Source organism: Penicillium daleae (assembly GCF_028827525.1).
Source record: "Penicillium daleae strain IBT 16125 chromosome Unknown utg000008l_segment0_segment0, whole genome shotgun sequence".
Taxonomy (NCBI): Eukaryota; Fungi; Ascomycota; class Eurotiomycetes; order Eurotiales; family Aspergillaceae; genus Penicillium; species Penicillium daleae.
The window spans coordinates 583,570-609,433 of record NW_026623156.1 but is presented as its reverse complement, the minus strand read 5'-3'; the positions used below and the strand labels follow the sequence as shown (position 1 = coordinate 609,433).

At 48.1% G+C, this 25,864-nt stretch overlaps 7 protein-coding genes across 7 annotated transcripts; 4 read left to right on the top strand and 3 right to left on the bottom strand.

Annotated features, from left to right (window-relative positions):
* Positions 1 to 1,311: 1,311 nt before the first annotated feature.
* N7458_008867 (uncharacterized protein) lies at positions 1,312 to 1,983 on the bottom strand (the record flags this gene model as incomplete). Its single annotated transcript, XM_056912249.1, has 1 exon — positions 1,312 to 1,983. The coding sequence occupies one exon, from the start codon at positions 1,981 to 1,983 to the stop codon at positions 1,312 to 1,314; it is 672 nt and encodes a 223-aa protein (XP_056761098.1).
* Positions 1,984 to 4,148: 2,165 nt separating this feature from the next.
* N7458_008866 (fungal specific transcription factor domain-containing protein) lies at positions 4,149 to 6,321 on the bottom strand (the record flags this gene model as incomplete). Its single annotated transcript, XM_056912248.1, has 3 exons — positions 4,149 to 5,854; positions 5,917 to 6,022; positions 6,064 to 6,321. 3 exons carry the CDS (start codon positions 6,319 to 6,321, stop codon positions 4,149 to 4,151), a joined length of 2,070 nt encoding a protein of 689 aa, XP_056761097.1.
* A 4,663-nt stretch (positions 6,322 to 10,984) lies between these two features.
* On the top strand, positions 10,985 to 12,113 carry N7458_008865 (Sterile alpha motiftype 2; the record flags this gene model as incomplete). Its single annotated transcript, XM_056912247.1, has 3 exons — positions 10,985 to 10,987; positions 11,039 to 11,212; positions 11,280 to 12,113. 3 exons carry the CDS (start codon positions 10,985 to 10,987, stop codon positions 12,111 to 12,113), a joined length of 1,011 nt encoding a protein of 336 aa, XP_056761096.1.
* Positions 12,114 to 12,169: 56 nt separating this feature from the next.
* N7458_008864 (uncharacterized protein) lies at positions 12,170 to 14,134 on the top strand (the record flags this gene model as incomplete). Its single annotated transcript, XM_056912246.1, has 4 exons — positions 12,170 to 12,676; positions 12,758 to 12,882; positions 12,941 to 13,066; positions 13,258 to 14,134. The coding sequence occupies 4 exons, from the start codon at positions 12,170 to 12,172 to the stop codon at positions 14,132 to 14,134; spliced, it is 1,635 nt and encodes a 544-aa protein (XP_056761095.1).
* Positions 14,135 to 15,036: 902 nt separating this feature from the next.
* On the top strand, positions 15,037 to 16,021 carry N7458_008863 (uncharacterized protein; the record flags this gene model as incomplete). Its single annotated transcript, XM_056912245.1, has 2 exons — positions 15,037 to 15,240; positions 15,308 to 16,021. The coding sequence occupies 2 exons, from the start codon at positions 15,037 to 15,039 to the stop codon at positions 16,019 to 16,021; spliced, it is 918 nt and encodes a 305-aa protein (XP_056761094.1).
* A 753-nt stretch (positions 16,022 to 16,774) lies between these two features.
* On the bottom strand, positions 16,775 to 17,905 carry sidJ (putative siderophore biosynthesis lipase/esterase; the record flags this gene model as incomplete). Its single annotated transcript, XM_056912244.1, has 2 exons — positions 16,775 to 17,773; positions 17,852 to 17,905. The coding sequence occupies 2 exons, from the start codon at positions 17,903 to 17,905 to the stop codon at positions 16,775 to 16,777; spliced, it is 1,053 nt and encodes a 350-aa protein (XP_056761093.1).
* A 1,396-nt stretch (positions 17,906 to 19,301) lies between these two features.
* Positions 19,302 to 25,645, top strand: sidD (nonribosomal peptide synthase SidD; the record flags this gene model as incomplete). The annotated part of the gene is made up of 2 exons (XM_056912243.1): positions 19,302 to 19,760; positions 19,823 to 25,645. 2 exons carry the CDS (start codon positions 19,302 to 19,304, stop codon positions 25,643 to 25,645), a joined length of 6,282 nt encoding a protein of 2,093 aa, XP_056761092.1.
* Positions 25,646 to 25,864: the final 219 nt, after the last annotated feature.

The following is a 25,864-nucleotide window of genomic DNA, read 5'->3' as shown; positions in this document are numbered from 1 at the left end:
TGTCGAATAGTACGAAAGTCACAAGTCGGGCAGTAGCTATCGCCTGCAGAGAGCCCCATTCCAGTACAAATATAGGGGGTCATGTCACTAGACACACAACGGCCATCGTCATCGTAACATCTCTCACATTTTCTGAGCCGCACTGCAACGAAAATCCTTCGAGTAACGTACCAGTCTATTGGGAATGGGATTTGGTTGTGATTCATGGACTGAAGCTGGAGTGTGGCGTCATGGGCCAAACATGCGCTGTTAAAAAAGAGAACGAAACCCGGCATGGGTGCATTAGGAGGACCCAGCTTTATGTCAAATCCTCGGGAATTGGGAGGCTTTCTGGATGATTCTACTTATCAAATTTATTAAGTAGTATAGATTGAACGCAGCAGGCATAGAGTATTGGAGTCTTATTGCGAGTGCTCTCTGCAGGCAATACCTTTGCAGTGTGCATCAATTGATCTTTACGTTCCGATCAGCTGGCTCACCCTTGCAGAGATCGGAGGATTATACAGTGCAGCGCTAGCGGCTCCCGTCATCCTTAGGAGAGGGCTCAGTCTGTTGGCTTCTCTGTTGGTTCTTCGTCGGTCTATCATTAGTTACCATTGAATGCATCAGACACGTGGTTGTAGCCCCGAGCCAGCCATGCACGCTGTTGTAGGACCAGTATACAAACATTCCTGGGCAAAATCTAACTGTGGACTTGAGACGAGTCATCAGCTTAGTTGGGTTTGTTCAGTAAGCGCTTGAACTCCCTTAAGACTCGATACTGAGGGTACGTTGACTACGAGGTATCAGACCACTACCGACAGCACTATAAGCAACTGGAGATACATGGGACATTCTATATATGTTACTGTCAAGAAACTTGCATTTGTATGAGAATTGTGTATTCAAAATGTATTTGCCTTCCGTGACATTTGGCCCGCTATCCCTTCCAAATCAAACGCCCTGGAGGTAAGACCAATAGATCAACGGAAATCCAAATTCAGCTTCATGAGCGAGGTCAAAATCGATCGAAGTAAAACTTCAATCATAGCCCTCTTTTTGAGCGAGTTTTGTCCGTCACATAGGAAGAAAACAAATTAACGCCATCGTTGCAGAATCAAAAGCCATGCTCGACCAACTCCTCGCCCCCAATAACATTTATGATTCTCAGCCAGAAGGAAATCGTAAAAGAAATGAAGACAGCGCTCGAAAAAGCCAGTAAATCCATACCAGGTACATATTGGACATTATGCAACCAATCATTAAGAAAATCAAAAATGAAAGAGCCCGGGGCCCATGCCACCAGTGACACAAAAAACCCTAGGGCAGTGTTCAGACTTCTTTACGCTCTTGAGTCTTGCGACGTTTTCCCTTTGGGGGAGGCTCAAGGGGCGTGCGTTTGTATGTAACTGTGCGAGTCACTACTTGTCTGACACTCACAGCCTTAGCGCTCGTAGCACTTCGGGGTGTGGCACTTCGGGGTGCTTCAAAGTACCGCAGCTTCCAGCTTGTCGGTGAAAAGGGTGAGTGAAGAGCGGTCGTACTCCGAGGAGTCGCGCTCAACGGGGTAGCAGTGCGTGGTGAGTCCTTCATTGAGGTCTTGATCGCGTGCGGAATACGTAGTCGTCGAAGTGCATGTGGCGATTTTGGCGACCTCACATTACGTGGGGAGATCGGCGGGAGTGAAATAGCAGGGGACTTCAGCGACGCGCCAGAGGAAAAGGCTGGACTGGTCGCAGTAGACGGCTGTGATGTTGGCGAGGGACCGTCTTTATCAAATGTAAATTTCGGATAACTCCCGCCAGAGCTCACTGGACTGGCATAGGCAGGAGAAAGGGCCTCGAGGAACTTTTTATAAGCGTCCGGGGTGGGGATTGAGCTGTCGCTGCTGTCTTCGCGCTTGATCTCGATACAAACAGCTTTAGGATCGTCTTGGATTTCCGATGGGAATGTAAATGATTGGGGCGTCTTTAGTGGAGGAAGTTCGGGCTTTTGGGTCGGCATGGTGTCAAGAAGATCCCCAAGGACCAAGAAAATATGCACAGGCTTGAGGTCGACCCTTAGAGGAAATAAATAGTGGAGAGTCACGGCGACCTCAAGACAGATTGGGGCGATAGGGTGTAGACTATAAGTAAGTCTCACTCAAGGATAGTAGTGACAAAAGGCTAAGTCTGAGGGGGCGAGGAGAGCGAAATGGTTAGAGAAAGATGATGGAAACACGAAAGAGGGGAACAAATAATAAATCTTACCAGGGAAAGAATCAGGAGGATAAGGCAGCTGAGTGCCAGGAGATCTTCTTTCTATATGGGCAAAGTAGGACAAGAGTGGTGAAACGAGGGGTATTGTACAGCCCAGTATTATCAGTACCGTACTGAACGTTACCAGTCAATACGGTGCTCTCGGTCTGACTGCCCTAGAAGCAGTTAGCCCAATGCTTGCCGCCACGAGCAATTCTGGCCCCAAGGAAGACTCTTAGGACTCACCTGCCTAAAGTTATGTTCCGGCGCTGAGTCAAGAGGGCTGTGCTGGTTTGCAACAAGTTATAGCAGGATTTGGTCCTTCGTGTGGATTTTATTTTGGTCACGAGCGAACGAATGGACCCGAAATTGTAGACAAGCGTCCAGAGCTTCATAGACCTGCCAAAAAATCCCCGGAATGAAGGGAAAGAAATTCCACTGGAAGATGGGAAATTGTAATAAGAGAGAGCACAAAAGAATTTGGTTATGAAATAAACCCAGGGTTTGATCTTAAGGGGCTATCTATATATGCGGTCAAGTTGCCGCCCTAGGTTGTGGGACTCTCCGCCTCAAACACAATCCACATTGTCGCGCGCTTTCTGAATCATAGTGCAAGCCCCCTATTTTCATCGAAGAAGAGGCGTTAGAGGGCGGCTTAATTTTTTCCGCAACGGAGCTCTTGTATACCTGTGCCCCTTCTGGTTCGCTGACTTGAAAGCGCGCGGTTCCTAACACCGGCGGCTCGCTGTTCGACAGCGAGGTCAATACCTCTATTGGCAATGAACGTCCTAGCTTCGCTTGGCAACGGAGATATTTTCTAGGTAAAAATGGAAGACACGATTCTGACTTAGAACAAAACAAGGGGAAAATGTCCTTAGTTTCAATAACCCATTTCCCAATTTAGTCATGGTGCTAACTCGTTGTGGACCACAGAACTAAGCTCTTGTAATTGGATCAATTAAGGCTATTGTTAAAGAAAGTCTATATCATTCAGAATCCAATTCAAACACTAGGTACTCTTCATGCCCACTGCCGACACTGACCAGGGAGCCTAACCATAACATTGACCACAAAAGCCACCACTCGGCCCTGATGCCTCATTCAGTGTCCCCCAGAGACCTAGGTTAATTTGCCAACTCATGTTATTCATAACATTGACCATCCCCATATTTCTTTTTCCGCTGCAGGTGGCAGTCAATGCCGTGTCTACTAGATACTGAGTTCTATAGAGGCGAGTTCGCACAGGAAAGCATTATTGTCTGCAACTCGCCTCACCTGTGGAAGTTGCAAACTTGGATCAATTCCGTGAATTCTTTCCTATTAATTTCTACAAGGTGCGGTCTCAGAACAAAGCTAGTTCCATACGAATTTATAACAAGTTGGATCATTTCAACCCTCTAGGTAGATTCTTGGTCTCTGGCGACCAGCAAGGACTATCAGATGCGCTTGGTAAAAAGCGCTGAGGGTGTTAGAACCTTCGGGCCTGGTCGTCTGTTTCGTTGATACCGATTAACTCAAAACAGACAGGCACTGAATTACTAAGGGAAAAAAAGGTGAAATTATACTTCTCGGGGGCAGAACTTGAGAAAAATTGATCGAAAGTAAAATTTATCCATCATTTCTCCTGATTAGACGCCTGAAATAATTCCTAGCCTCGAGATTGTCAGATGCCGCTGGGTAGCTTCACCTAATGCAACCAGAATAACCCAGAACGAGCTACATACTTGCAGCTTTGAAGACAGATACATCCAAGATGTTTCTTGGGGGTACAATGCCGTTATGAAGAACCACAAAAGACAGGTATCAGAATCAACAAACGGCAAGAGAAGTCGATAGATCCAACTATATGACAGGCCTGGCAACCCAGGACATCCAAGGCAAACCGCGAAAAGACTGTCGAAGAAGGTCTATGAAACGAAAGGGGGTTGAAAATCAAATCAAAAGATAGCGCCAACCGTTGCGATTCATGGTATCCCGCCAATGCACATGCTGCTTCTTGATTTCTCGCATACCGGGTGATGGGAGAGGTGGCGACGAGCTTGTATCAGCTCCAGAGTCCGGGGCATCGCACGTTAACTTGGACGGAAGATCATGCTTGATCGTAGGACTTTCAACAAAATCGTCCGTCAGACGCCAGAACTCATTCAGTAGCTGGTACATGCGACCGAAGCTACCAAGGTCTGCAAGGTCCTCCATCGCGACCACTCGATCGGCCAAGACTTGACGGAAGGTGCTTGAAGGAGTTGAGTATGCGCCTGCGATGAGAATTGGCCAGACGAGCGAGCGATCAAATCCACCAGGGCCGGCTGGAATATAGGACAAAGTATCCGCAATTGTATCAACCAAATTGCAAATACTGGAATGGTTTCGATCAGTTCCTGGGACAAGGCTGCAGAGATAGACCCGTGCGGCGAGTCGGAATAGAGCAGTCATATTATTTGTCAAGACCTCAGGTCTGATGGCACCCGTTGTAGCAGAATACGGGCTTTCGAGGGTCGAGTTGGCGGGCTCAGTGTACTCCAGCTGGCTTCCAAGGGCTGAGACATGGGTACAGACGGCTATCGAGTCGATGCGGCCCTCGTTCTTCAGGGACTCCAGACACGCAATCTCCGAAATGAGGTACATTACTCGGTCATCACAGCCCATAAGTTCTCGGAGGCCAGATGATGCACCACTTAGGTGCTTGTTGCGATAGGAATGAGCGAATTGAGGTGTTTTCCCAAGCATGGTGGAGCCGAGAATGTCAATCCAGGATGTCAGTGACATACTAAACGGGGGAAGCATATACCCATTTCCACACGGAACCATCATATTTGTCAGATCCAGCTTGTTGACCAAATTTGATACGGCCTGGAAATGATCACTCCAAGGGATGTCAGGGAGATAGTCGTCTGGTGAGCCAACCGAGCAGTGAAAGAAAATCATCGCAAGCGTCGCATCCAGTATTTTTTCGTGATCGCTGTCATTATTCAATGCTTGGCACAATTGAGAAATTGCCTCATAACGATGTCGCATAATGTCATGATCAATCTGTTCACCACTCATTCCGGTAGTGGTTTTGAGATGAATTGCGGCAACGCTAAGACAGCAATGGAAGTAGGACTTGTTCGTCTCCAAGGATTGTAGAACAGCTCGAGCCCGAGCAGAGCCTCGCTGATGGGCTTCTAGGATTGGGAATATCATTCGAAGAACGTTCTCCACAAAATGGTTCAAGAGAGGCCGATCGTAGTCGTCCACGGGGATGTTGGCATGGAGAGAAGCATAAGATTGTCCAACACCTTGACCAGTTAGGGCTGGATCCATTGCCACGTATTCCCCCGAAGAGCCAAAGTATTCTTCTTGGAACCATTCTTCAGCAGGAAAGGTTGGGAGAGTGGCATGTAGCTGTGGTGGGCCCATTGCACTGAATGTGGAAACGGAAGAGTGATGCCGCAAGGGAACATCGTTGACGAACGTTTGGCGCTCGGTCTTAACATCAACTTCATATGGGGTATAATAGTGGCTGTATGAGATCGGCACGAAGCCGGGTGTCGCAAAATGAGGGCCAAAGGACTCGTACCCATCGGCGATCGGCTGATTGTAATCAACTTCTCCCGGGCTCGGGGATGATAGAGCGATATGACCGAGATTAATCCCATCTGTCAAGTAGAAAGCGTCAGAGTGTGGCAGCTAATGAGAATGATCAAAAAAGTCCACACACCCTGTTGTGATCCACTCCTCTCGAGGGACTTGGTCTGCTTGATTTTGTTCTTGATTCGCTCCTTTTGAACCCTTCTTTGCTCCGGACTGCCCCACCACATCGGTCGCTTATATTCACATTTAACGGAGAGATTGATGCAAGCCTTACACGAGGGATGTCCCTCGTCACATTTCTTTCTGCGGAGGCGACAAGTAAAACATCCTGGACAATTTCAGCGTCAGATTCATCCTCAATGATGCCTGAGACCTGCAAATTATGCATACCTGAGCGCGATCTTTTGTGCATTTTTGAGCCGGACTTTTCCTGAGCATTGCCATTGTTACTCACGCTCGAAGACCTCTCGGAAGAAACGGCACTCGATGGCCTTCTTGTTGAGGCCGCAGCGAGGGGTTTTGGTGTCGGCATGTTTGCTTTTGAAAGCTCCAACTGCTAATTATTAATATCGCAACAAGAAACAGTCAATCAATGACCAATCGCAACGAAGAAGGACGACGTGGCACAGCCAGCACGAGAAAACAACACAGTTGTATGAAGGGCCAGCCACCTTTTCTCGCTTCAAAAGAGGGGGCAGTAGCGAAGCCGAACCGGCAGCTTCGCAGTCTATTAGGGATAAGGAATGTGAAAACGAAGGATGAGAAAAATAGCCTCGCGACGGATTCAAGAGAGATCTTATCCTGGGATCTTGGATGCGCCTAATTATAACTCCACAGAAAGATCAGCAGCTGTGTTAGCTCGTGCTTCTATTTTTTGTTGGAAGCGGTAGGCGAGCTTAGTTCGAGTCGGAGGAATATGCGAAGATCGGGTGGAGAGCAAACCCCAACAGCAAATCATTATCGGAGTATGGCCTGTTGGCCCATAATTGAGACTAATTTTGGGACTTGACAGGGATTCAAGGAACAAGCGTGACGGAAGGCAAGTGTCCATGGATGATCTCCTCCAGCGGCTTATGCAGCTAGCGGGGATGATCTATAGTAGCACACATGGTGTCCCATGATACATGTTGAAGTGGGTCCCGTCACATCTCGACTACAGTAGTCTAACTCTGTCGGGGCAATCACGTAGTGTTGCGTTCATGCTGAACCACTTGAGTGGAACTTTGAGGCCCTAAACTATAGATTCTAATAGGCCAGCAGTCAAATTGGTATTCGCGTTTTGCTTTTTGCAGCCCGTATCATCGCAGCCACGGAGATTACTACGACTATGGCTTCAAAGCTGTCTAGAAATGCGTCGCAAGGCGCGATCTCAATAGTGCTGAAATAGTTGATCAGAGCCTCTTGAGTTGGTTACAAATATACTAACAGCTATTGTTGAAGCCGTTTATCATAAATGGGAGAGAGGGGCTGCTAGTTCGAAAGGAGGTCTGTGATACTGTATGCGACCCAACGCCAGCGATAGGGTCTCGGCGTTCCTTCGCGAGTCAGGCCAATCCTGTATTTTCCAGATCTGGATCAACACTGCTCACAATTGGGTGAGAAGGCAATCATCGGCTAAAGGCATGTATGGTCGAAGTGTGATGAAGCGGCAGCTCTCGCGTGCCAAGCTTCAATCCTGGGCTTTTCATTTGTCAGTCGGATTGGGCTAGTTTCTACCATCATCGGTGTTTTGCAGAACGGCTGGCTCTGAGCCAACCGTGGGGCCGGCCCGTGCAGAGCTTGGGGAGCGCTAATGCGCCAAGAGCAGCGCTCAGACTGTGATAATGTCAATAGAGTGAAATGATCCCTAATTAGCAACACTTAAGCGCCGAATTATGGTCTAATTTTACTATTATGTGCAAATAACTCGACTTAATTAATCCGACCATAAGGTTATCACGGAACAATTAAGGCATTCGTTTGTGATGAACCTTCTATTAATAACTATACAAGGCATTCTTAAGGGTAATTCCAGAGAATTATCCATAATTAGCACCAGCAAAAGACATAATTAGTATCATTCGATGCGGGGTATCTATTGTAAAAGATTGTGGCGCTCTGGCTTAGAATAAAGATTCTCTTTACGCTTGTAGGGTCAAAGCACAGGCAGAAGGTAACTCAAGCACAGGCATTCCGATATGCTGAACGTGGGGTGGGAATAGATACTCAGGATACAGGCTCGGAGCTTCCGAAAAGCCAAGTAGTATTACTTAAAGCGATGAAAAACAAATTTGCAGTCTGCTTTTGAAAGCATACCTATAGTTACCGAGTAGAGTGCTTAATAATATAGACACATTGTTCTCTGAGTGGCTCGAGGAATCTGAACTTCTTGGGCCCAACTCGAAAGCCTAGAGCCCGTCGGAAATCAAATCTCTCAATGGCGGATCAAAATGCATCAGTTATATTCTATACAAGCGCAGTCTACTCTTGTTTCATCTCTTTACTCCGAATTTAAGTATCTGAGTATGGCCTTGGGCGTGAAATTGTTTAATGTACCGAATTTGCTTAGTCTAGCTAGGAGAGCCTTAGACACTGAGAGAAATGGTTGGGTTGTCGCAATGCAATTTCCCTACAGATAGTTCATTTTGCTCTTTCGTGCTCACCATTAATTCTATTCAAATGGCTTTATTTTAGCCTCCATTTGAAAGCCGACTTTCGTCGCAAGTTATTCTTCAACAAGATAGTTCTTTGTAAAGCTATCACGTAGTGACACAGTATTAGTACATAAAAGTACATAAAATGTTGGATCGAGTGTGGAAGAGTACTTCAGATGCCTGTGTAACACTGTGACCGGCAAACTACGTGCCTAGATATGGTTAAGCCACAAACACTTGAGTGCTCCACGAACTCATATTGGCGTTTATTCATTGCTGGGTACTGCTAGTGGGTTCGAAAACAAAGTGCAAGTACCCAAGTTGCTTCGGCTGGATGTGAGAATTTCATGGGTTCTGTATACTTCCAAAATGGTAGAAAGTTATTCGTCAAAAGAAAGCCGAGAATTAAAGGACTCGATGACCATTCTCAAGAAATATCATGTGTGAGGAAAGAAAAGAGATAGAACGACCTGAAAGTATCATGTCAATAGACGTCTCTTCGTACTTAGATCATGAAGCTCTGCATTCGTACAATATATCCCCGGGGATGAATGAGAATGATTACCCAACAAGTCACCCAGGCAAGACTCCCCACGGAGAACCCATTGAGCTCCAAAAGTTTCAAAAAGGGTTCCTTGGAGTTTTCATGTTCTAGCGTCACATACCTGGGGCCGTCTAATCTGTTCTACACAGAAATTGTTTGGGAGCTAGTCCTTAACCCCGGATAGTCATAGGATCACTTCAACAGCAATTCGTAAGACTTGGGGATGACCGTCAGCTTCTTGGGCCTCCGGAAGATTGAGATCTCGTTCCACACGGCCGCAGAACCTGTCCCAGACCCTTTGTTTAACAGTAACAATAGGGTTCCTGAATTTGTCCTACGGTCGGATCCCTATTTAATATGAAAAAGCTAATATGTAGACTTGTAACCTGTACGAAATTAACTATTTACTGAATAACTAGGTCAGTTGTAAGACGGTCGATCCATTTAAACGAGATTTTATGCATCGTCAAAGCATCTAATTTAGCCATGAATAGCTCTCGCGAACATAGCTGTGGTGAAATTATTACAGTAGCATTGATGCTCCGTAGTATGTATGAAGGTGACCAAGCCGTGAGAAGTTATCCCTGCTTTGACGACGGGACTGTCACCATGTTGCATTTGGCCTGGACTCAAGCTTGGGTTTTCACGCACGGATTTTCTCGGCATGTAAGAATCGACCAGGGCATTCCTAGCCATGATGATTCTGTATAAATTCTTGTACGGAGACTCTCTAATATATTCGAAGACGTCAGGGAACTTTCTCATGGGGCTTATGGACAATCTATATCCAGTCTTTCTTCTCAGGTCTGAGCTCGCAGCTGTATATACATTGTGGTCATCAGGGTTGGGTGTTGAAAACATGAGCTTGGATTATTTACGGGCTTATTTAGTTCTACCAATGTGGCAGCAGTCAGTCTCAACCAATCGCTTCCGGTGTGACGAGTTCAAAAAAAAAAGGGGGGATCTGCAGTGTGATGGGCCTTGGGCTGCCGGGTTACGGTGACGAGTGATAAGTGGTGTGACGACTATACCTGAGAACGGTCGCTGGAATTGCCCAGAGCCCAAGTCCTAATGGGGAGCAAATGACCGTCAATCCTCCCTTATTGTCCAATTTAGAAAGACAATGCTTCTACAATTCCCGTTCGTTACTTCAGTCAGAGTTCGGGGCCAGATTTCGAGGAGCTTTGATTCTCGATTTCTCTCCCGTTGTTGACCACTGACCGGGCTTGTTTTGGAGGGAAACGCCCAACGCTGAGGGCGATATAACGATCGTGGCGATCATCAGACCTGGCGTGGGCAATTCCTACCCCAGCCACCTCAAAAATTTGGGGCGAATGTCAGTCAATTTATAAAGAAGAATCTGAAACCATTTACGCGCCGTGATACCCTTTACGTAGACCCTTGGCCTGTCGAGATGTGCCAAGGAAATCGTCACGGCAGTAGCGTCGCGCAGGCCGCCTATCATAAACCGCCATCACCCGCTCCCCTCACCCCCTCCTGCATGACCAGGAGCCAAATGCACGTTGTTGCATCCAACGAGGATGCAGGATTCGCGAATTCCCCAGCGTGATACTTGCTTTCGATCACCTGTGTCGTCCACCAGTGTTCCAGGTTGGCGTGCCGACCCCCAGGTACATCACAGCGGGCTCATCAGAAGGCGGTTTGCCGCTGGCCAAAGGCCAATCGACGCCTAAGCTGCAATTACAATTCGTCGAGCTCATACAATCGTCCGAGTCCTTAGCATACAGTGCTGTAACTGGCGGCCCCACAAAAGAACGGCTCAGCGTCTTCAAAGGGTGGATTTCGTACATAAACTCTTCTTACGCCCGTTCTATCCATTCCGGTCAACTTTCCCCATAACTATTGCGTGTCCTTGGACGATTTCTACCGATTTGAACGCATAATCAGACTTAAGATCCAGCAAATATTGCTATCCTCGACGATTCCGCATTTCTAGGCTTGATACTGGCAATATTATTCACTTAACACTGGGCTGACCGGGCCATTGGCATGGCAAGATGGTATGTTTAAAGACGCTCGAGACTGCTCAAATTTCACTAATACTATTCAAGGACGCTCAGTACGAATATGAATACCCAGTAAACTATATGATGATTCCTCGAAAAGAGGAGCCACTGCCTCTATTTCCTCCGAGGACGACGACCTCTCGACCTTCTTCCGAAGCGACTGAAATCTTTGAAGACGAAGATTGCAATGATGAGTCCCCGATGCAAAGCGTTGCTTCCGTGAGTTACCACCCAAATTCCCAAATTCTCTTGTCTGTTCGAATATTGATAGTTTCTCGCTGGTTAGTTCGGGGCCGGAAGTCTCTCCACCGCTTCAACTTCAGACCACGTTATAACCCCAGAGTCAACGGGTCTCACTGCATTCGACTTTCACATTGACGACAAACATGTCAGAGGACCCTCTGGTCCTCACCTCTTCAGGACATCCATGGCCTCGGATCACAAGTCGGCAATGGAGGTTAATCTGTTTTTCCAAGAAACGCCAATTAGTGCCACTGGAACTTTTCACAACAGAGCCTCCAAGCTAGATCCAATCCGACGAGACACCCCGGTACCCAACCAGGCAGTCGAACACACGCAACAACAGTACAATGTCAATGCTGAGCGGGCCTCGGCACATAAAACTGCCGTCTTGGACTGGTCACCAGGAGAGGTTGTCCACTGGATCCACAGTCTCGGATTCGAAGACGATATCGTTCAAAAGTTTTATTACAACGATATATCTGGATCGATCCTACTCGAGCTCCAAGCAGAAGATCTCAAGGAGCTTGATATTATGTCTTTTGGAAAACGACATCGGCTAATGAACTCCATCCAAAGTCTGCGAGACAGCGTTTCGTTAAGTAGCACAGCCACAAGCTCCTCGAGAAATTCCAGCGTCTCAAGTGGCATGCCGTCCACAACACGCACCTCGACAAATCTATCCAGTAATAGCTATCAGTCATGCTCTACAACGGATGAAGACAGCTCAGGCAGAAGGCCTAGGCGTCGTCGTCAACTCTTCAGCTCTAATGACGATGCGAAAGAAGACGTCAGACCCGGTGATTCAGTTTCCATTGTTGCTATTGAGCAACTGTTACCCAAAATGCACAAGTGCTCCAAGGGTGAAGCCTGCTTCTGACTGCGACCGAAGCAGCCAGCCGACAACATCAAGGTGATCCAGGCGAGATTGCCATTATGGGATCAGAACTCGGGCTTGACGCCAATTCCAAGGCGGAGCTCAATCTAACTCCTGTTAGCATCTGGTGGGTATGCTGGACTGGAATTTGGACGGCTGTTGTTGGACTGGGCATGGTTTTTCTCGTCATCCATCGAAATTCAACACCTCTTCGCCTTCGAGGCATCGGACTATCGCTATCTGCCGTCATTCTCCTTCATTTATACTGGATAACCGTTCAGTTAGGGCTATTGATTGGCCCTTTGGCACCGGGAAACGCTGAGTTCTGGATCATGGGGACCCTATTACCGTGTGGCATTGCCTTGTTCCATGCGTCTAATAGCCGCTTCATCCATGTTGCCAACCTTCAGAAGAGATACACTCGTCCCAACAGCCGTCTTGTCGGATTACCTTATGGGAACACCGTATTCGAACCTAAAGGCAGCAAGGGGCTGGCCGATCGCTTCCGACGTCTTGACTATACCACCAAGAGTCTCATCACCGTGGGCTTTGCAATGCTCCTCCAGGTACGTCGGCTCCCATTGCGCTTCTAAATCCTTTATATACCTAGACTCATGTCGAAAGTCGCTATTCTCACCATGGACTAGATCTTCCTTACTACGTTGATGTATATCATTTCCCGGAAATGGCACAGTTCCTGGGGCATTCCTGGCACTGAGATTCACGGGACTGCAATGGAGCAGAAAACAGAGATGGGTCGTGGCTGGGAGTGGTAAAGCCAAATGATACTCCAAATTACCGGAACCCAAAAATTGGCTGACATTAAACAGGTGGCCCGGGGTATTTTGGCAGTTCTTCTGGTCTTGGATTGTTGCCCCGGTTGTTCTCTGGAAGTCTCGCGATATTCATGATACGCATGGCTGGCGAGTTCAAACAATTGGCTGTGCTGTTGCGAGGTAAGCTTGGCACATGAGTTGATTGAAAAACTCCATGCTGATTATTCGGATAGTCTCCACGCCACTCCGCTTTGGCTGATAGCTCTCTATGTACCTGCTATGGAGGCAGTCAACAAGTACTGGGTGCCTCCTCAGTGGTACGGATAAACTAGAAACCTATTTCAAAAACCGGTCATCTAACTCGTATCTAGGATATGCCTATCAATCGTTTCTATCGAGATATTTACAGTATTACTACCTTGCTGGGAGGTTTACCGACACCAGTCTCTTCGCCAGGAGACTCTCGATTTGATTGCAGAATGGGAGTCGAAACCGAAGTCGAACCCTGATATCAAGTCATTGAAATCGGCTACTGCGACTGTCGAGTCTATGATGTCAGGCTCAGTGAAGACAGATCACTCCGATGAGAGCGTGATGACTATGCCTGCTCTTGAATATGTCCTCGATCGGGATCCGGCTTCTCTACAGAATTTCTCAGCGCTACATGATTTCTCCGGAGAAAACATTGCCTTTCTTACAAGTGTCGCCCAGTGGAAAAGCTCCATACAGGATCCCTCTGATGTCGAAGATGAAGAGGATCTCAAAGAGATGCTACAGGAGCGTTTCACTAGCGCTCTATCCATTTACGTCGAGTTTGTCAGCCCTCATGCCGAATTCCCTATCAATCTCTGTTTCCAAGAGCTCGCAAAACTCGAGAATATCTTTGAAGAACCCGCTCGTACCATCTACGGTGATGAGCCGGAGATAAACCAGATTGCTCCTTTTGACATCCCAAGTTTCTCCAGGCTACCCTCAGCCATGTCTTCGGACGGTTCTGAGAAAGAGATTCGGATAACGTCATCTGTGCTCCGAGACCGCGTATGGTATTGGGGTGACGTTCCCGAGGAATTTACCAACTGTGGACTTGGTGCAAATGTATTCGATGAAGCAGTGAGGGCAGTCAAATACCTCGTTCTCACAAATACGTGGCCCAGGTTTGTGAGAAGTCAAAGTACTACCTCCCGATTACCAGGTATCACTGGGAGTGGTTGCGATGTCGAGCTTGCTCGAGCGCAGCATGTGAAGTGAACGCGCAACAGTCTTTGAGGGAGGAATTTCTTTCGACCGTCATTTCTAATGTACATAATGAGCGTTGATGGCTCTTTGTTTCTTCTCAGTTTCTTTCTCATTTCGGCTTGGCTTGGAGGTTTCAATAGGTTCAGGAGTCAAAGGCAACATATTGAACAAGAATGGTGGCAGCACACTCTTACGGCGTTCTATTCAATGCACCACTTTCGGATCCTTTATTGTATTTAGCACACCCTCACATACAGTGGCAGTTCAAAATTCTGAAACCAGGGACCAAGAAAAAAGGCCATCTAATATGCCTCGATTTTATATTTTTAACAGATCTGTCTGAATGTTTTTTGAACCCTCTTTCTAGATATTCCCGGCATCTTTGTTCAACTTGCCCTTTAAAGTATAGCTGATGAGAGGGGTTTGAATCTTTTCGGGTGTTGCGGAACGCCACTGTACAGGCGAATCTAGATACACCACACTTCCTTCTGATGTAGGATCGACGGTCTACCATATACATGACGTCATTTTTCGACTAAGGCACGTCTTTCTCTAGGCACTTTTCACGTCAACAAGAAATTAGACAGTGAACGAGTCCCGAATCTTGTCTACCAGGTCTAATACCCAAAATGATGGACTTCACCTCGTGAATGGTTTCTAGAAATCACTATTTGTGGCAAGTTCAGAGGAGACCCTCCTCTGCATTAGACTTTGGCCCTTCCAGATCTCCATCCCATCTAATCTTTTGGGCCTGCTTACTGACCCACTTTTCCTTGTCTGAAATTGGGACAGGACCAAAAGAATGGCCCCCAAGAGTTGCCTGGCACTGAAATTGGGCAAATCCAATATAAGATAATCCAAATCCTCCGCGACTATTGATATGTATCCAATATCTGGAAGCGCCTACCGACAAAATGAAAGGCGACCCACAGCCCATTGATGGACATGAGGAAGTATACCCCCTACACAAGCTGGACGATATCAAGAGTTTTCGCAATCATGTGATATGGATGATGCGATTCAATGACGTCCTTGACGCCGAAAAACTGGCCGATGCCTTGTCAAGGCTGCTTGAGATTGGAGATTGCAAAAAGCTCGGCGGGCGGTTGAGATTCAAGGTATGTACAGAGCTGAGCATGTCATAATAAAGGTCCATGTGAAGAAGATACCACTAACCTTGACAAGGCGGACGGAAAATTGGAAGTCGTCTTGCAAAAGCCATCGACGACTGGAGAACGGCATGTGTTTTTCACTCACGATTCTTACGAGATGCGAATCCAAGACCACCGACTAGCCAGTCGTTTACCAAATGCTACTGATGGACCATCCACTCATCTCGTCTCGGAAGACTTTCAACCTTTTATTGCTCGTCCGAATTTTCCAACTTTTGATCAGTCGATACGAAGAAATGAGCCTCAAATTTCGCTACATGTCACCTCCTTCAAAGATGCGACGCTTGTCGCTCTTTTATGGCCTCATGTGCTGATGGATGCCTCAGCCGGAGAGGCCCTCTTATCTGGCTGGTCATCAGTGTTGACAGGGCGCGAAAGGGATATTGTTGTAGTGACAGGCGCACAAGATGATATCCTTTTGCAAGCAGCGATGTCAAAAAAGGCAGAGACTAGCGAAAAGTTTAAGCTCGAAAAGAATCGTCTGACTAGTGGGACTCCTTATTTTTCAATTGCGATGTCTGTGGGACAAGTTCTGGATTCTCCTCTACAACAGCGAGCTGTATTCATACCTGAGGCCGTTCTCAATAAACTCAAAGCTGAGGTTCGCAAGGAAATTGCAGAAGGCAGCGAGAATGTGCCATTTGTCAGCGAAAGCGACATACTGATCGCGTGGATATGTCAAGTAGTTCATCTACTATGGCGAGACCCGGTCCAGTGGCAATTATGAGCTTCCTGGACCTTCGGTCTCGAATTCCCGAGATTCGCAAATCGGCTGGGGTATTTCTACAGAATATGGTTCTTTCAACATACGCTGTCTTGTCTGCACAGACTGCCACAGGCCCAATCGGAGCTGTGGCAGTGAGCCATCGCCGCCAGTTCGCCGAGCAATCGACCGAAAAGCAAACTCTATGCTTTTTAAAGAGTGTTTACCGCGATATAGATGCGGGTAAGAATCCCAGGCTCTTTTTCGGCCAGCCAAACGCAGTGCCGTTTTTGATCAACAACGTGAGCAAGGCAGAATTGATTAAATTTGTCGATTTCAGTCCTGCGGTTTTGCGTCAAGGAGAGGGCTCACATACAAGAAAGAATCCTATTGGGACTATGGCCACGTACTGGAACGAAGGTCTTGAGAGAGGTTGGAGTGGTTTTAATGTTTGTTGGATGCAAGGAAGAGATCACGATGGGAATTTCTGGATGATGGCAAATCTTTTAATACAGGCTTGGAAAAATTGGAGGAGCATCTACGGCGGTTATACCAGCAATGTCTTTCGGAAAGTAGAGACAGCGAGAAATGACCTGTTTACAATAACTTGTATATGCACCTCCTAGATCTTGTACCATTGACTAGATGAGGCTGTCTAGGCCCTACTCACCAAGCCACTACACGCAAATACTGTGCGCATTTTCTTCACGCCAATTGGAAATGTGATGAGGGTTGAAGCTTTTCCTTTATTTCGTTGTTTTTTAGGTAGTTATCTGGTTAGACTTTCTCTGCCGATGTCAAAAAACCAAGGACCTTATCCACGAGGAACTCCCGTGGCTTGGCTTGATCGTCGTTGCTCAATGCATGAGATGCCCCAGGGATGATAGCACTATGCTCCTGATCCCAAATCTGATATTTGCCATTGTGATCCGTGATTCCCTGCCATCTCGATAACAACTTCTCCTTGTCAATCCATTCCGGAACCGCTTGATCCGCACCCGAAAACAAGACCATCAATTTGTGATTGAGCAACCCCCGTTCATTGATCATTCCAAACGTTGTCTTGAGTTGCTCGTCACTTAGATCAGAGCTGAAAAGGTCATCTTCGCCCGGTGATTGAGGACTGTCGGGGCTGATCAAGCTCAACAGTCTGCGGCAGCTGATTGCGGTGTTCGCCGGATAGATATGAGACGTCATCCAGAGAGGGAGCATTGTATCGTGAGGCTCGCCCTTCGCGACGCTCTCCTTTGCAATTGCGACCATTTTCTCATACACTGGCCTAATTTCGTCGCCAGTTTTGCCACCGATTCCTTCGCTCAACACCCATTGCACTGCCTCTCGATCGGATACGGGCGCTTGCATAATTGCACCATCAAGTGGCATGCGAAGAATGTGCTCGAGATCCGGATCAAACGACGGCGTACTTGTGTGGGGATTGGGCCGAGACAAGTAGTGCATAACACACTGGCTACCAGTTGAATGACCCATCAGGACAATCTTGCCGCTGCCGAATTTGGATGTCTTGTATTCTTTGATATAATTCAAACATTGCGCGATCTCGTCCGTATCTCGATCGAGGTGTCCGAGACCCCATGACTGGTAAGAGGATGTGAGGTTGAGAGTGAAAAGTGACCATTCTGTTGGCTGGAGCGCGCGGACAAGATCACACACATAGGAAGTAGTTGCAAGACCATCGCCAAGACCTCCGACAAAAAGGAGGCTGTTAGGTTGACGAGAGGCACTGGATGCGTATTCAAATGTGACAAGGGTCTCAGTCTACGGAGCTCGTGCGTCAGTAAACCTGTTGATTGCGCCCCCGGGTGATCAATTGCTCATGAAAAGACAGTCACATACGTAATGATGCAGAATGCCAGGAAGGCCACCCTTTGGCCAAAATTTGGAGTACATGTTGACGTTGAATCGCAGAGACAGGAGACCTGCAAGATTGTAGGAGAAAGTCGCGATGGAATGCTCAACGACACCGCGCCGAAAATACGCACATGTGGCACGTGGCGGCTTACGAGACAATCTTGTTATCAGATCGTGTGTCACTCCGAGATCGGTGTCCACTTTTTGAATGTCTGTCAGAAGTTAGAACAGTATTTTCACCCAAGGGAGATTGATTGTGCGATCAAAACCTGACTCGGTAACTTCCGGGTAAGAATGACCCGCTCAAAGCGACGTTGTTTGGCTCGTTAGGATGAAATATTCTTCTCAGCCGAGGCGCCAAGTCATAACTTTTTGGGCCCCAACAAGTAAAACTGCCCCTCATCGTTTGGTGGGGAAGGATGGCGTAAATTATCAGATGAAAAAAAATTATCAATCAGCACACGGAAGCTCGGGCAGCAGCTAGTAACGTAGGTTCCATGGAACGCATGGAATCGGTACTGTAAGTATGGAAGTATTTACAGATAGTGTTTACAAAGGTGGATCTGGATAGCGTCGTATCTTGGCACCATCAACATGTTCCTACGCTTCACACAGTTCCACTCCCATAAGTACTATAGTCAACACTACCAGCAGTAAAATGGTGGCGCACCGACTTTTCTACGCCTTATACGCCCTACCAGAGAACAGAAAAGTCACCGGATCTGATTAGATTTGCGGATGCAATGTCGCACGATCTGATTAGATGATGTCTCCGAAGTTCTGTTCCGGCCCAACCTAGGCCTAGAAGTCGAAGAGAACAGCAAATGTACGTCTTGAGTTGCGCAATAATAATCGACAGTTTCCACGTGCCATCTTAATTTGGTAGAACTTCGACATGGTGGCATTGGCCTCCCTGGTCCTGTATTTCTATTGATGCGCTCTTGGGAATTCATCATGACACACGGTAATGGCAGTGTAATTCTTCAAATCATCGTGGAAATGGGTACTTGAATGACAGAAAATATGCCCGACAAGACTTGACTACCACTGCAACCCACCTCTCTTGGGTGAATCCGAGACATCGAGTGGATAGGACGAGGATTCAACTTGGTAGTGTGGAGCTGCCTTCTCGGAGTTAGGTATTTATACGTATGCTAGCCGTGAAATTCAATTTCGGCCTTGACGGCTCGTACCAATACTCCGAAATACGTCGTATTTCTAGTTCAAACTCAGTCTCCACACCACTACGTTTTGTATCTATACAAAGTCAGCGAACGTTCTTGCTTCGCGGTAAGCTCGCCAGTGGAGAACAAATTTGGGTACATAGCCTGGGATCGGACCATTCTCGGTTTCTGTCGGTCGCGATCCGTCATTCAAACTCGACATCCAAGTGCGCCAGGATTCAGCGGCAGCACAAGCAGGCCGCGTTGACAGGATGGGCTTCATACACATCGACCATATACAGGGCCAGCATGAGCAATCGACCCTGATCGCTGATGCCTTGGCTAAGGACCGGCCAAGTGGTACCGACGCTAGAACTTTTAGAGTCGACGGTCTTGTCTCTGATCAAGTTTCCACGCCAACATGCATGAAAGAGGAGATTGTGCTGTTGTCCTGGCTCATAGTCCTCCTGCGAACCCGAGAAGATGGACGTATTAGCTACGAATGGACGTATCGGGTTGAAGGAGATTCGCTAAACGGTGAAGTGGCGAGTAAACTTTCTACCGATGAAGTCCTCCCCAGATTACAAGATAAGGTGAAAGCCACCCTGGCTTCGATTGATCATCACGTCGAGAATGTGAAAGGAAGTTTCAAAACAGCAGGATCCAGCCATACATCACTTCTGCTCAGCACTGGATCATTGTTAGAGAACTCTGAGGGTGCTAAGAGTGAGGTGCGTGAAATACTTCCAAATGTTTCATCTGAGCGGTCTCGGGCTGACAATGTCGAGTATAGGGTGGGCTCAAAATTCAAGTTTCCACTAAGAATGGAGATCTTAATATTTGTCCTCTATGGCACTCTGACAATATTCTGCCATATACAATCACACGACACATTGAATCCCTAGTCGATACAATCAATATCTGTATTTCCAGCCCCGAAAAATCCATCGAAGACTGTCTTCGCGCGACAGCGCATGATCTCGATACGATTTGGAATTGGAATCATGAATTGCCTCCAACATACGACTTCTGCATGCACGAAATGATCGCTGAGCGCGCCCGAGAGTTCCCCGACAAGGAGGCCATTCTATCCTGGGATGGTGCTTTGACGTACAGCGAGGTTGATCGCTACTCAACAGTGCTCGCATCTACACTTCGTGAGTCGGGTGTCGTACTTCATGACTTTATACCAGTGTGCTTTGAAAAGTCAAGGTGGACGATCGTCGCTGTGCTTGCCGTGATGAAGGCTGGCGGAACTATCGTGCTTATGGATCCCACCCTGCCGCTGGCTCGGCTTCAGAATATGGCCAAGCAAGTGAACGCAAAGACTATGGTTTCATCTGAAAGCCAACAGGAATTGGCAGCCTCGATTCTAGCAGATGGGCACAGATTTGCCGTGGGAGCGGACACAATTTCGCAAACTTCGAACTCCCAGGTGTTTCCAGAGCTTCCATCAGTACCGGCCTCTGCTTTGATGTATATTATCTTCACCTCTGGAAGCACAGGTACACCCAAAGGCGTTAAAATATCCCACAAAACCTATACCAGCAGTGCTATTCCCCGAGCGAAAGCAGTGGGCTATACACGTACTTCCAGAGTTCTCGACTTTGCATCATATGCTTTTGATGTCAGCATTGACAGTATGCTGCTGACTTTGGGGAATGGTGGCTGTCTTTGCATTCCCTCGGACGAGGATCGGCTCAATGACATCAATGAAGTCATTCGGAAGATGAGAATTAACTATGCCGGTATCACCCCTTCGATGGCCCGAATTCTGGACTCAGATGTCATCAAATCGCTCGATATCCTGGGCCTGGGTGGCGAGGCTGCGTCGGCTACAGATGTGACAGTCTGGGGTCAAGATACCCGGATTGTCATCGGGTACGGTCCCTGCGAATGTACGATCGGATGCACTATCAATAGCAGTGCAGCGAGCGGCAGAGATTATATCTCCATCGGACATGGAAATGGCGCGGCTATGTGGATTGTCGACCCCAACGACCATGAAGTCTTGATGCCGGTCGGAGCCGTTGGCGAGCTTCTTGTCGAAGGCCCCATTGTTGGACAGGGCTATTTGAACGATCCTGACAAGACAGCTGCAGCATTCATTCACGACCCGTCATGGCTTGTGACTGGTCACAAAGGCTATGGCGGCAGAAAGAGCCGTCTTTATAAGACGGGAGATCTTGGTGTATATGATCCTGATGGTTCTGGAGGAATTGTGTTCGTTGGTCGCAAAGATACCCAAGTCAAGCTACGCGGGCAACGTGTAGAGCTTGGAGAGATCGAAAGTCAACTTAATGCCAGGCTGCCCTCGGAAGCAACCGTTATTGCGGAGGTTATCGCGCCTCAAGGAGCCGGGGGTCAATCTACTCTGGTTGCATTTGTTTCTTTCCAGTCAGCGAAGGGACAAGAGCATCTGGAAATTCAGCCAGCCAAGCTCGTTCCTGAGCAGAGCCAACTTCTCTCCAGTGCCAATGCAGAGATATCAAAGGTTCTGCCACGATACATGGTTCCAACATCTTACATTCCCGTCAATTACATTCCCACGTTGATATCTGGGAAGACTGACCGCAAGCGACTTCGGCAATTCGGTAGCACCGTCGACTTGCGAGAGCTGGACCAAGCTGCCGGGAACGCCGTCTCTCGGGAATTGACTGGATTTGAGCAACGCATAAGAGAAGCATGGAGTGTAGCATTGAAACTGGATGCGGAGAATATTCGGCTTGAGGATAACTTCTTTGCCCTCGGTGGCGACTCACTGGCTGCAATGCGTCTTGTTTCCATCTGCAGAGACTCGGGCCTCGATCTCTCAGTGACTAGCACTTTCGGCAACCCAACCCTTTCGGCTATGTCCGAAGTTGTCAAGCTTTGCGATGAGCAAGCACGATCTGAGGTCGCTGCATTCTCGATGATCACTCAAGGCGTCGCGAGTGCCTCACTAGAAGCGTCACACGCCTGTGGAGTGGATCAAGGCACTGTTGAGGATATCTACCCGTCTACGCCCACGCAAGAGTCTCTGTTCACCTTTTCGCTCAAATCGGTCAAAGCATACGTTGCTCAAAGAGTTGCCTGCATCCCAGCACATATCGGCCTCGATGCCTGGAAGAAAGCATGGGAAGATGTTGTACAGGCAAGCCCCATTCTACGCAGCCGTTTGGTGCAACTTCAAGACCCTGGCCTTCAGCAAGTTGTGCTCAAAGTAAGCCTCGATTGGAAGCACTCTGTCAACCTTGAGCAGTACCTTGAGGAAGACCGCATGGAAAAGATGCACCTTGGACAAAGCCTCGCCCGATATGCTATTGTCGATAATGTCATTGACGGTAAGCGTTATATGGTGTGGACTGTGCACCACGTCCTGTATGACGGATGGTCAGAGCCGGTCATTCTCGAAAAGGTTCGCGCTGCGCTGGAGGGACAGAAAATTGAAATGCATGCACGTATGAAGGATTTTGTGAAGTTTGTGCGAGATACCGATGAAGTCGCCATGCATGACTTCTGGCGACAGGAGTTGAATGGTGCCGTTGGACCCCAATTCCCACGCCTCCCATACCGAGACTACTTGCCGACTCCCAACGGCATGGTTGAACGTATCATTCCTTTCGAAGCTGGCGCCGGGTCACCTTTCACGTTGGCTACTTTCATTCGGGCCGCTTGGGCTCTTGTCGCATCTCAGTATACGCGGAGTGACGATGTTGTGTTTGGGGAGACCCTTACTGGCCGTGACATTTCGCTTCCAGGTGTCGAAGGCATCGTTGGCCCGCTCATTGCGACCGTACCTATTCGCATTCATGTCAACCGAAATGGCACTGTCGAGTCGTATCTGCAGGCCGTGCAGCAGAGCATTCTTGCACGCACCCCTTATCAGCACATGGGAATGCAGAATATCCGCAAGGTTAGCCGCGATGCTCAGCATGCATGTGAAGCTGGCACCGGTCTGGTAGTTCAGCCAGAACCGGAGTACGAAGGCAGTGACCTTGGATTTGTGTATGGAGATGTTGTTCGCGAAGCCCTTCACTTCAACCCTTATCCCCTTATGCTGGCTTGTGGAATCAGAAAAGGAGGTTTCAGGGTATGCGCAAGCTTCGACAGCGGATTAGTCGGCGCGTCACAGATGAATCGAGTTCTGGCTCAGCTTGAAGTGGCTTGCTCCGAGTTGGCAAATGATCTTTCCCGGAAGATTGATCAGATCTCTTGTCTCTCTGAAGAAGAGTTGGCACAGATTTGGCGACGGAATCAGACACCTCCCTTATCCTTAGACCAGTCCTCTGGGAAGCTCCGGGCCAATGAAGATATCAAGCAAGGGTCGGTGTACCCTCCATCCGTTGTTCACTGGGTATGCGATCCACGGAATCCTTCGCTGTTGTCGCCTATTGGTTGTCCTGGTGAGCTTTGGCTGGAAGGAGCCTGCCTTTCAGGCGAGACTGTGCACTCACCATCCTGGCTCGTCGCTGGAAGCTCGGAAATTTCCGGCCGATCAGGGAATGTCCGGCCAACCGGCGATATTGTTCAGCAACAAGAAGATGGCACCCTGGTATTTATCGGCCGCAAAGACAACATTGTCCCTGTGCAAGGGCATGCAGTAGATATCGCAGATCTTGAAACACATTTCTCGACATATATTCCATCCTCGGCTCGTGCGGCCACAGCGGTGTTTCGGTTATTACAAGATGAGTCAAATCAGACATCGGATCTACAGCTGGCTGTGTTTGTCGAGAGTCAGCCTTGCGAGAGCGACAATGTTGAGCTCATGCCGGAGAGCCACCATGTTGTTTGGGACTCGTCGGACCCTCAAAGTCTGAGGACCTCAGTTTGTGCCTCAGCACCAGTTAACCTCGTTGTAGCACTGAAGGGTCTCGACAAATTCTTCCGAGATTCACTCCCAACTCACATGGTGCCCTCCGTGTATGTTGTTGTTGACAAGTTGCCGACTAACCATAACCTGTTGAACCAGCTCGCCTCGAAAATCCCTTTCCAAGTCCTCGACCAAGTACACAAGGGACTACAAGAGGCGTGGAAGAAGAGTCTTGCCCAAGCAAGCCTGACCGGGCCTGAGAACATTCTGCGGTCATCTTGGGCGAAGATTCTTGGAATGCAGGCGAACCAAATCGACGTGGACGACAATTTCTTCCGCCTTGGGGGTGACTCTGTTCTGGCAATGAAGCTTGTTTCCAGTCTTCGCGCGCAGGGTCATTCATTGACAGTTGCAGATATCTTCCAGCATATGCGCCTGGGTGATGCTGCAAAGAGGTTGAAAGTTGGACAATCACCACAGGCCAAAATCCAGCCTTACAAGCCATTCTCTGTCCTGGGATCGATTGATATTCACCGTTTCCTGTCTGAAGTGGTTCAACCAAAGCTTGGTCACTCAACTTGGTCGGTCCAAGATGTCTATCCTGTTACGGACACACAAGCACTTGACATCCGAGGAACAATCCAGGTGCCTCGGACGTCCATTCAGTATAACATTTTGTATTTCGACGATGCCATCGATCGCCAACGGTTGTTCCAAGCTTGTAGAGACCTGGTCAAGACCCACGATATTCTACGCACTGTGTTCATTGAAGAAAACGACAGTTTCTTCCAGGTTGTCCTGAATAATTTGGAGCCTCCTTTGACCACGCACCTGGCAGATCGTGATCTTGATTCATTTGTCAATGGCCTCTGTGCGGAGGACATTAATTCCGACTTCCAACTGGGATCTCCGCTCTTCAAGTTCATCCACGCTGCAGACGATAACAGAAAGGAATGTCTCATTCTTGGGCTTTCCCACTCTCTTTATGACGGCATGTCGCTCCCCCGGCTGCTTCAAGATTTGGAGACACTGTATATCGGAAAGACCGTTGGTAATTTTGATCCTTTTTCTTCATATGTGGCACGTATTCAGGACATTCGCTTCCAGACCAGGTCCCTTGGCTATTGGAGTACTTTGCTCAATGGCTCATCTTTGTCTGTGTTGGACGGAACGTCTTATGAGCCAGGAGACAAGGGCGTGTTCAAGTCCAAGCCTGTTGATTCATGCCAACCTCTGGAGGACATTACAACTGCAAACCTACTGACCGCAGCATGGGCTCTGCTTCTGGCTCGTCGGCTCGGCAAGCCTGATGTGACATTCGGAGGTGTTACCTCCGGCCGTATGATCGACCTCGACAACGTGGAAAATGTCGTCGGACCATGCTATCAGCTCACTCCAATACGAGTTCTGTTCCAGCATGAGTGGACAGCTCTGGACCTTTTGCAATCAGTCCAGAAGCAGAGTGCCGAGTCTGCGGCTCACGATTTCCTCGGGTTCAATAAAATTTCTCAGCAGTGTACTTCGTGGTCATCAGATGCACGATCGTTTGATTCCATCGTCCACCATCAAGACTTTGATGACATTGACACTATGCCCTTCGCCGGAGGATCATGTAGGGTTGAGATTTCAAACCCTCATGGCGATGCACCATATCCGTTCAAGGTTGTCTCGTTTGTACGAGGCGGCCAAGTGCACGTCGGGGCCGTTGGAGCAGAGAGGGACTCGGCCTTGGTTATCGAAATCCTCGATGATCTGGCTGCTACGGTGGCTTGGCTCTCGAAATGCTCTACAGACGTCTTGCTTGATGAGAAGATGTTTTAGTTTGACTTGGAAGCGGGGTGTTTGCTTCGTTGTTTATATTACTAGCTTCGCTTCTTCTTTGATATTTCTACATTATTGAATTTGCCTTTCCTTTTTAATCTCAATCTTCTCAACTTCGTTAAAATCTCAAATCTACACCACAGGGAGAATTGCCCATAGCATTGCTACGACCTTACTCGACACAGGAGAATATCCGCATGTAATCAATGGCGCAGGAAA